The sequence below is a fragment of the Panthera uncia genome, assembly GCF_023721935.1.
Source record: "Panthera uncia isolate 11264 chromosome A1 unlocalized genomic scaffold, Puncia_PCG_1.0 HiC_scaffold_17, whole genome shotgun sequence".
Taxonomy (NCBI): Eukaryota; Metazoa; Chordata; class Mammalia; order Carnivora; family Felidae; genus Panthera; species Panthera uncia.
This window is the reverse complement of record NW_026057577.1, coordinates 31600278-31610905: the sequence shown is the minus strand read 5'-3', so window position 1 is coordinate 31610905 and position 10628 is coordinate 31600278. Positions and strand designations below refer to the sequence as shown.

Below are 10628 nucleotides of genomic sequence, written 5' to 3'. Positions count from 1 at the left end.
TGTGAGGATTTCTGCTGTCTCCTCACTTGCCTGTTTTGTGCCTTCCATTTATCTTCTGCTAGAAGGTTTAAATCAGCGAATGGGTCAGCAGCTCTTTCTCAAGCATGTGCCAGGTGCTTTGCTGGACAGTAGGCTGAACAAGACTGACACTGTGTTCTCCAGCGGAATGCAGGGTGGTCCCATGAGCGCCTGTACCGATGTAACAAGGGCTGTGGTGGAGAGGGCCGGGTCAGGGCCTGGGGGAGCGGGGAAAGCTGTGGGCTGGTGTTCACCACTGCGGTACAAGAAGTTTTTAGGTGATACATGAACATTTATTAAAATGTTATCTGAATGTATGCTAGAAAAAAAAATAGCACATCAACATGATTCCAGATACTGCTTATGAGGAGGAGAAGTAAGTTCATCTTTTAAAGCAAGTAATGGTATTAAGCCTGGGATGACCATATGGCAAAGGTGATGACCAGGACATGCTTGTGACAGGGGAGCACAGAGGTGTCCCAGGAACCATCTCCAGGAGGCAGTTTGGGTACTTAGGGCAGGGTCACAGTGCCACAGTCTGCCAGGTTCTGCAGAGACACCTGCTTGTTGACTCTTGAGGAGATATTTCCAGAAGATTCCTTTGCTATTAGGTGAGAATGGATAATGGATGTTGGGGGCTGAGGTAGGCTGATTTAAGAAGCTTTGCAGCAGCTCAGATGATGAGTGGGGAGTTGGACTCTGCTGGAGAGCAGTGGATGGGTTGAGGGGGAAGCTGGGATGGGAAGGGGGTGAGGCTGTAGGGCAGCCAGCAGGTCGGGTGATGAAATAACAGGGGACAGACTTAGATCTGAGCTCAGGGTGGAAGAGTTGTGGACTGAAACCAAATGATGGCAACAAAAGCTTTGGGAACGGCCCAAGTGTGGGTCCCGACTCAGCCCAGGGAGGGACTGAGCAAAAGGAGGCCAGTGCCTTGTGGGCTCAGCCCTGCTGGACGTCCCAGGGCAGCTGCTCACTCTGTGACTAGGGCCTTGGAAAGTCAGTGAGGAACAAAATGGATTCCCACCCAAACAGATACACAAACTGTGAAGAGAGGACAGGGTATGGCATTATCAGAGGAGGTGTTGCAGGTCAGAGAACTTTCAACAAGATGCCTGAAAGAGGCCCTAAGGAAGCACAGGGAACTCTCTGGGGGAAGTGCCCTTCAGGCGGCTGGAGCACAAGTGCAAAGGGTGAATGCCAAGAGTTAAAGGCCAGACAGGCAAGAGACCATGCCCATCATTTAGGACTTCAGCTTTTACTGGAAATGAAGCCTGTGGAACGTTTGAGCTAAGAGAATGACACTATGGGACCCATTTATAGGGGTTACTGTGCACTCCCATGGGGAGTGCAGTGAGGAAACAGCATGATAAGGAAAGCTTGGGGGTGGGGGAAGGGTACTGCAGTGGTCCTGGTACAGAGGACTGTGGGAGCCCAGCTCCTGGCATTTGCCCCTGCGTGCTGTCCCCTGTCACAGTGCATCTGGGTGGGGGGCGGTCTGTGTGACCAACAAAATACAGTGGAAGTGATGATTTATCACTTTTTTTGAGATCAAGTTTAAGAAAAAAAAAACACTGCAGCTTCCATCTGGTTGCCATTATCTTTTCTGGCTGCAAATTTCTCTGGATCATTCCCTCTGGGGGAAGCCAGCTACCATGTTGTGAGCTGTTGTATGGGAAGGCCCACGTGGCATGGGGTGAGTGAGGCCTTTTGCCAACTGCTACGTGAAGGAGCCCAGAAGCAGAGCCCCCAGTCTGTCAAGCCCTCAGACATTGCAGCTTCATGAGACCCCCAAGTCAGACCCTCCCACTAAGCTACTCCTGGATTCTTGACAGAAACTGAAATGAGTGTTGCTTTAGCTACTAACTTTTGGTGAAATTTTTACACAATAATTCACACAGTGACGACAGCTTAGACCAGGTGATAGTAACAGAAGCAGTATCCATTGGACCCGCCTACATTTTAAAGAATTCGGACAGCTCAAGTTTCAGATACTGATGAAGACATCCAAGTGGAGAGTTCAAGAGTCAAGTTCTGAGAGAAGTTAGCATTTGGTATTTAAAGCCAGGAGCGTGGTTAAGATCAGAAAAAGCAGAGCCAGAGAGAGAAGCAGCCCAGCTCCTGAGCCCTGGGACTGCACAACTTTGAACAACGAGGAGGAGGAGGAGCCGGTAAGGAGGACAAGACCAAAGTCAGGTGTTCTAGAAGTCAAGTGAGGGGCGGGTGGGCGGAAGTGTCCACCTGGCCCACTTATATGGTGACATTGATGAGACAAAGAGCCACTGCAACTGGTGGTGGAACAGACGGTACCAGAGTGGTGGGGACATAGCTGACTGGAATGGAAGTGAGGAAGAGGACTCGGGGACTGTGTGCTGGGAAGGGACAGGGCAGCTGTTACCACAGTTATAAGCTGGTAGGACATTTCAGAACAGACATGGATGGCTCCAAGGTTTTGACCTGCACCTGAAGCTTGAACAAGGGAGTTCCTAAGGAGGGTGAGTCCTTCCCTAGTGGGCTGGCACAGAAACTACAAGGCCACGCCCACGCACCTCACAGCCCGGAGCCACAGGTAGTTTCCCGTGTTGGGTAACACTCTGCCCTGAGCACAGGGATACCAGGAGGGCTGGGAGCACCACAGATACTGTGGGCAAATCCAAGAGATGTTTAATGTAAAACCCAACTCCTCTGGAAGGCAAAGAAAACAACTTTGGCCTCTCAGACTTGGTTTCATAGTGGACTTTATTGGGAAAAGTTAGTGTAAAAAACATTCAGATTAATAAAATTTAAATAAGACAGTAAAATTATACCTCGTAGCTATAGTAATCGCTGTAGTAATCACAAATAAGGTAAAGTCTAAATTACTGCCTAAGCAAACACTATTTTGTCAGGCTTCTGTTGCAAAGCCCAAGGCAGGAAACACTGCAATTACTAGAAGTGAGCCCAATGATGAATTTGCATTTGAAGCTGAGGAAAGGGAAAAAAAAAAAGCATGTTCTGATTAGGGCATCACAACATTCTAGTCTGAAAAAAAGCAACTTTATTAATGTCCTGCAGCAGAGTACATTAGTAATTGTAACCAGGCATTAAAATTCTCATTTCATGTCATAAAGAGAGTAATCAGTTTTCTTCATGATACATTACGTTTTACTGAGCTTCATGTGGCTTGTCCCTCCAAGACCTTTCTGGGAACGTTCCTTCTCCTGGCACACCTTCCTAAGATGCCCAGGGTAGTTTACACTGGAACATGTCTGGTCATGTGCTACCAGCCAACCCCGCTCCCTGCGCCCCCCCGGAACCCAGGACTTGGTGGAGGCCCCCTCACTGAACCCAGGTTGACTCCAATACGGCATCTCAAACCCCAATGCCACACTGAGAACTCAGTCAAGAATATCACTAACAAGTTAATGTGAGTTTCTCTTTGGTTATGGAATTTTTATTTTTATTTAACCTTATAAAAATATAGCTAGAAATAAGCTCCTGAATTCCAAAAGTATTTTTAACCAATTTAAACACAAGTATGTCCTTGCCAAAAATTCACCACCTGGCCAGGTTTAAAATCTGCCTATTTCTCTGTGGAATCTAACATCAGTGTTCTATTTAGCAAATACATTTGAGTGAAGAGCCGTGACTGATCTTTAGAAGCCCCAAAGAGTGGGGGCAGCTGGGCAGGGTGGCCCTAGATGCTGTCCATGGCTTTGAACTCGCTGAGGGCCTGCACAGGGTTCACATGCTTCTTCTGAGATGCCCGTTTAATCTTGGTTTGTGTCTCATCCTGTTTCTCTCTCTTCACCAAGGGCTTTTTCTCAGGTGCCTTCATCTTCCACGAAACAGCTGGAAGGTTGAGGGAAGCCATACCCTGAGACTTCTGGTATTTGGTGGAGGCCACATAGGATGCCTTCACCGTCTGCACTACTGCGTTCATCAAGTTCTTGGCAGCCTGGATCAGGGACATGGCGCTGTCCACCTAAGAGGCACAGACGGGGCGGTGAGGAACACAAGTGTGACCTTCAGCCCCGTGTGCACCAGGGGCCTAGGCAATAGCCATGTTCCTGATTAGCTCTCCCAGTGGCTACTGACCTTACCCAAAAAACCTGAAAATACATAGGTTTCAGCCATTTAGAAGTAAAGGGAGTAGAATCAAAAAACATAAGGCACCATCCTCCCCTTTCAACAAATCTTTATTCACTCTAGGAAGCTGGAGGAAGATGGTCTCTTTCTAACTGACTGCAGAGCTGTAACCACCAGCACTGACGAGGATGCTTTTTCAGTCATGATCCGGGGCATTTCCTCTCTCAATATGGATATAAGCTCCCCACACGCGGGGGCACCAATATGCCCCACATACAAAGTAGTTCTTTGAAAATGAAATCCCAGCAGATTAGCAGAAGCTACAGGGAATCTATGGAGCCCCGCATGTCAAGCAAGACATCCTCTTTGCCCTGCCCAATGTGACAAGGGGTCCAGAACTGTGGCAGGGGAACAGACAAGGGGAAGAGATAATACTCAAGTGAGAAGGGTGGAGGAAGTCTAAGAAAGCATATCTATATAATCTTGGCATTTTTGAACAGGTTCAATTCCTCTCTGGGGGAAGAACAGCAAGGAAGGTAAAAATACTTTATCCCAGCAAGAGGCCAGCCCTGTAATGGCTCCCAGCCGTCACCAACTGCGCCATGCCTAACAGCACTGCAGTTCAGCAGGGCACTGCCACCATGGGCTCCACCACAACACACTTTCCCAGTTGCTGGGCAGCTAAGGAGTGTGTGTGGACAGGAGGCTACTTTCATTTTGGAAAAAGGCCAGCATATTACCAACAATCACTTCATTCCATGGATAAAACTTACCCCAGAGACAACGAGCTCCCCACCGAGATTCTGCACCTCAGCCTTGACTTTGCTGCAGATGTTGAGTTGGTGGCAGTAGAGGGCGATACGCTGCAGGTAGGCCAGCAAGTCCTGCTTGCAGGCTGAGTCGGGGCACTGAAGGAAGAGCAACAGGTTCAGCCCTGAGAGTTCCAGGCCCTAACACATCCCACCCCCAGGTGCCACCGACATGACGCCTCTCTCCTTGCTGGAGTAAAGGGCAAGAGACATGAGTTATCCAGCCCTAAACTGCTCTCTGCAGGGTCCATGCCCCTCAAAGTGAGAAAAAAACCTCAGCAAGCAAAAGCCTGGTTCTGGAGACAAGAGTGCTTGGAGCTACATAATAACCATCTGAATAGCTCTTCTGCTAGGGGCACTTTATGTGGTCAAAACTGTGATGAAAACTATAAACATCTGATAAAAGGAAATGTTCACTTGAGGCAAAGATGGAGGATGAGTAAACCAAAGTGAGAAAAAGAATACCTGGGGATGGTGATGTCTTGACCAGTCACAGAGAAACTCAAGGGCAGCCCAATTCCTGTCTTGCTGCCTAAGCTCAGGGTGACTTTAGGAGGTTTCATCCCAACATTGAAATAGAGCACCTCTCTCAAGTGTTTATGGCAAATGCTTCCCTCCTGTGAGGCTGGAGTGCAGAGTCAGCAGGTGGTATAAAATAGGCCTACGGACCATGCTGGAGCTTCTGCATTTTCTTCTAAGAAGCTACTGAGGAAGCACAGAGCCATATCTGATCTGCACGTTAAGATGATGCTACAAAAAGATGGTGTTGGTGGCTGTGTGCAGAAGGGAGTGGATGGCAGCATTGGTGGGGACAGGCCACAGCAGTCCAGATATAGGCCGTGGAGGTTTGGGCTGAACTGGTGGTTGCAGAAAGGAAAACACTGGATGCTGTCACAATTAAGTGTGGTCAGGAGAAGCACCAGGGCTTAGTCCTGGATTTCATGAAAGAGGTGAGTCAAAAATGGCTTCTAAATCTTTGGCTTGGGTGGTGAGGAACCACTACCATTCATCCTATAGCCTAGATGCTTCAAGGAAAGTGGTTGATGAGGGGTGGGGAGGCGGATCTGGATCTGTGGAGAAAAACTATAATGTGCAAACACGGTCCCCAATGGTAAACTTAGAGCATCCAGGGAAATGTGCTGTAAATGAGGAAACAGGAACCACATTTTCTGACAAAGGAAAAGAGACGAAGGCTCAGTGGTTAAGAACAAGCAGTGCACCCAATGTTTACAGCAGCATTTTCAACAACAGCCAAAGTATGGAAAGAGCCTAAATGTCCATCAATGGGTGAATGGATAAAGAAGATGTGGTATATATATACAATGGAGTATGACTCAGCAATCAAAAAGAAAGAAATCTTACCATTTGCAACTATGTGGATGGAACTGGAGGGTATTATTATGCTAAGTGAAATTAGAGAAAGACAAAATTCCTATAACTTCACTCAAATGAGAACTTTAAGAGACAAAACATGAACATAAGGGAAAGGAAACAAAAATAATATACAAATAGGGAGGGGAACAAAACAGAGGAGACTCATAAATATGGAGAGCAAACTGGGGGTTACTAGAGGAGTTGTGGGAGGGGGGATGGGCTAAATGAGTAAGGGGCATTAAGGAATCTACTCCTGAAATCACTGTTGCACTATATGCTAATTTGGATGTAAATTTAAAATAAATAAATAAATAACGAACAAGCAGTGCAGAAGTCTATCTAGGCTCATTCAGTGTGTGAGGATCCACAGAAGCAGCTCTTGCCCCGGGCTGAAGGTCTGCAGGAAAAGAGAGAAGCAATAGCATTGCACAGTAATGACTGGCAGGACACACACATCTGCTCCAAAGAGGTGCTCTAATGCAAGTTGGTCCTGCCTGCCTGCTAAGACATAGCAAAGAAAAAAGAGGAATTCAGATATCCTTAAAAATCTATGTTGGTATTAACCAAGCAGGTTGACGAGTTAAGAACAGTTTTAGAGAGGAGCAGAGTGCTGTGTTCCAAGAAAAATCTTGTCACCACCACCTTGGGATGGACCTGGCTGGGCTCCCTCAGTCCCGTGATGAATTCAGGAACCCAAGAAGCAAGCCTGTCACTCACGTGGTCTGCAATGGTTCTGCCGAGCTTATCCATCCTGGATCCCGCCTCAGCAATTTTCTTGGCGGCACTGATCACATCTGATGTATTTTTGAGCGGTCCTTTACCTCTGACAAAAAAGCATAAGGATCATTGTATGTAGCTGAAGATGAACAGAAAAGTTAAGATTTTCTGCAAGTAGCCTAGTGCTCCCCTCCGTGCAATTGGTGGGAGGCGGGCACGGCTCACCGGGTGAAGTCCGTCATCTCCATCATGATCATGCACATCTGCTTGGCCAGCACGATGATGTCATTACCACTGTCGTCCCATTTGGACACTTCAGCATCCAGCTTGCTCTTTTCTTCCTGGAAGCTGGCCACCTGTTCTGCAATCTTTGCTTTTTGCTCCTGGGGAAGCTGAGCCATGATCGCCTGAAATCAGAAGCACAGAAAGCTCTTACATAAAGAGAATATGAAGTTCTCACAGTGCATTAGCCACAAATATTTCTACCAAGCAATCTATGACACAGGTAGGATAATACTTTAATAGGTTTCATTTTGCCTAAAGGTCCATTTCTTCTTATTTTGAGAAGTTTACAGCAGCCTGAATTTCCGACCCACTTTTAAGTTTTTGTGTGGAGGAAAACACAGTGTGAGGGATTAGAAGGCTAATAGGGAAGGTTGAAGATCACACCTGTATAGGAACAGAACCTGCTTAACTTAATTCTTTAGAATTTTATCCTCTGCCTGCTGCCATGGGGAGAGGACTTAAGAGAAGGGGCTGATGCATGGAGCCCTTTGCCTTGTGGGTCCTAACTGGGCATTTCCGGTGCTGCTACTTTTAGTTACTTGACATGGCATTTAAACTTTATCAAAGCAGCACCTGGAGGCCTGGTGCCCACCTCAAGGTCCACAGACTCCTAAGCCTTGGGCTTCTCCCCACTCAGCTTCCCCAAGTGCTCATGATGGAGTGGGGCCCAAAGCAAGGATGCATTCGCTGTTCAAAATAATTTCTAAGGAGGAGAAAAAGACTCCATAGAAATATTTCTTGGCATCCTCCCAAAAACATAAATGCTATTGATTGAAGATTTAATGACTCAAATGAATGCAATGGCTCTGAATGATTTTCTTGAATGTACCACTGTTGTTTTTTTTAACCCATGAATAATTAAATCGTTTATACCCATGGTAGCATTGATATGGGCAAAGACAGCAACCTTTTTCGAATTTCACAATCCTTTTTAACAAACATTACATTGACTGGATCTAGGGCTTTCCTGATGCAGGGCTCTGTCATAAACCAAAGCCCCAGGGCACAGCTGAGGCACAGTGCCATGTTCCTCTCTGCTCCCAGCTGAGAAGACATTCTGGAGGAACCTATATCTGACTAGCATGTGCCACAACTTAGGTTAACTTGAGTCCTGCTGCCAGAGAAAGAGTGGGAAAATGGTGTTCTCAAAATCGAGTGTTTTCCTGGAAGAGAAAAAGCCGAGTTCCCAGAGGGACAGGGAAAGCAAGTCAAACTTGTCCCTTACCCGGGCACTCTGGCCAGCAATCAGTTGATCATCTTCTGTCTGGACACTTGTCCTACTTCTGACATCAAAGTCTTCTGTCTCGAAGTCAGAGTCATCCAGTTCCTCAGGGGTCTACCATCAACACAGAAAGTACAAGTCAGACACAACCCTGGGCCTTTGGCCTTCAGCTATTCCAAGCCTCTGGGCCCAATGTATGAACACCCAGAATTCTGGATTTTCATGTGCCATGTTCCAGCGATGTAGTTAAAATCATTCTTTGTCCAAGACCCTGGCCTCACTAATGCACATGTGGGGTGTCTGGTCCAACAATCATCAGGTGAAGGTACCACATCCACAATTCCCAAAGAGTCTAGGGCTTTCTTTATGGGAGGTTAGGGCTTCAACTTTCACCAGAGTCAGGACTCTCTTTGACATAATGTACTCCTCTAACACTTGTATCCTAACACAAAGGTGAGAATTATCTTGGGTAGAAAAGGTACTGTAGTGAAAAGAGAAGTACCAAACATTAGCAGATTCTTCTAACCTCATTTTATGACAAAAAGAAAATTAATGAATTAACTCATGCTAGGCTTTCTCTTAGGATACTGCTTTGAGGAGTACAAATAGGCAATGTATTTTTATGGTTTTTTTGTTTGACTTTGATCAAAGCAAAAAGAATATGGCAGGTGAGGTCTGAGTATACACCAAAGGTCCTGAATACCAGTCCCAGCTCTTTGCTTTAATTATGGAATAAAATTCTTATTTTGCACAACCTCCAGCCTCTGATGATTAGCTGACTTGAAACATAATGTTGTCTTCTGGAAGTTATCAGTAACAGGGCAGCAGGCATAACAGCTGGGGTTGGCTCTTGGCCCAGCTGGCCGGCCTGTGACAGGAGGGCACTGAGGGGAGTCCCTCATCTGCACCAGGACCTAATCCAAGCCCAGCCCAAGGACTCGCTGTGAGGCTTAAAAGAGAGGATGGGTGAGGAAGCATCTGGCCCGGCCAAAACTATCTTGGGTTTGTACACATGCAGAGGCTGAGCCTTTCCCTCAATGGGATGAGGTAAGGACAGCGGCGGTCACCCCAGGCACCAGCAAGCTGGAAGGAACACATGAATGCAAGATCCTAGAGTTTCTCTGACTTGGCAGTGTGAAACAGTACACCACCCTGGGCCATTTAGAATGGCCTGTGAAGGAGCGTTCTCCAAGGAAGGCCTCCTGATAAGATCTCTGCTTCTGTTCCACCCTGGCTAGTCCATCACAGACCAAAGAACTATTCTTGTCAAGAAAACCAAATACATTCTATTCTTTCACTCTGAGTATGTGTGTGCCAAGTACTGTTCTGGGCCTTGGAGATACAAAATGACTAACACAAAGATCCCTGCTCTTGCATATATTCTAAGGGGAGAAATGACAATAAACAAAATGAGAAGGTGAATTTTATGAGACATCAGAAAGCGATCAGTGATACAAATCAATAAAGCAGTGAGGATTGTAATTTCATATGGGTGGTCAGGAAAGGTTTCCTAAGAAGGTGACATGTGAACAGGGAGCATGGGAGGTACCTGGGGGAGGAGTGTCCTGGCAGGAGGGAGTCACCACAACCAAGGCCCAGAGGCAGGAGCTCACCTGGGGAATCAGATGAGCAAGGAGGTCATGGCAGAAGGACTGGGCTCACTGCCCTCAGGTTATAGGATCAACTACAGCCCCAGAAGAACAGCAGCAGATGAAATTCTAGAAGGCCTTGTGGGCTAGTGTAAGGGCTGATGCCAGCCAAAGCCAGCCTGTGGAGGGTGCTGAGCAGTGGATAACATGACCTAACTGAAACTTGAAAGGATCACTTCGGCTGCTCTGTGGAGAGTGAAACTAGGCTTCAAGGGATGAGAATAGGGAGGCAGGTACATGAATCCAGGTAAGAGATGCTAGTGGCCAGGACCAGAGTGGGAGCAGTGCTCAGATGCTCTATTTATTGTGAAGGTAGATGAGATGTGGGAATTGAGACAAAAAGAGGAATCAAGGGCAAATCCGAGGTTTGGGCCTCAGCAAGTGGAAGGTAGGTTGCCATCTACTAACCCATGAAGACTGGGTGGAGGAGGGCCGGGGTAAAAGATTAGCAGATGCCTGTTAGGTAATCAAGTGGCCAGAGAGAGCAGG

The 10628-nt window shown here is 47.0% G+C and overlaps 1 protein-coding gene across 5 annotated transcripts in view; it reads right to left on the bottom strand.

Annotated features, from left to right (window-relative positions):
* Positions 1 to 2736: 2736 nt before the first annotated feature.
* CTNNA1 (catenin alpha 1) overlaps positions 2737 to 10628 on the bottom strand; it is a 184651-nt gene continuing 176759 nt past the window's right edge. For all 5 annotated transcript variants that reach the window (XM_049649300.1, XM_049649301.1, XM_049649302.1 and 2 more), the window contains exons 14-18: positions 8494 to 8604; positions 7209 to 7390; positions 6984 to 7089; positions 4857 to 4991; positions 2737 to 3979 (exon numbers count right to left, since the gene is read on the bottom strand). In XM_049649300.1, coding sequence (XP_049505257.1) covers positions 3692 to 3979; positions 4857 to 4991; positions 6984 to 7089; positions 7209 to 7390; positions 8494 to 8604 — 822 coding nt within the window. In that variant the 3' untranslated portion in view covers positions 2737 to 3691. The remainder of the gene's footprint in view (positions 3980 to 4856; positions 4992 to 6983; positions 7090 to 7208; positions 7391 to 8493; positions 8605 to 10628) is intronic.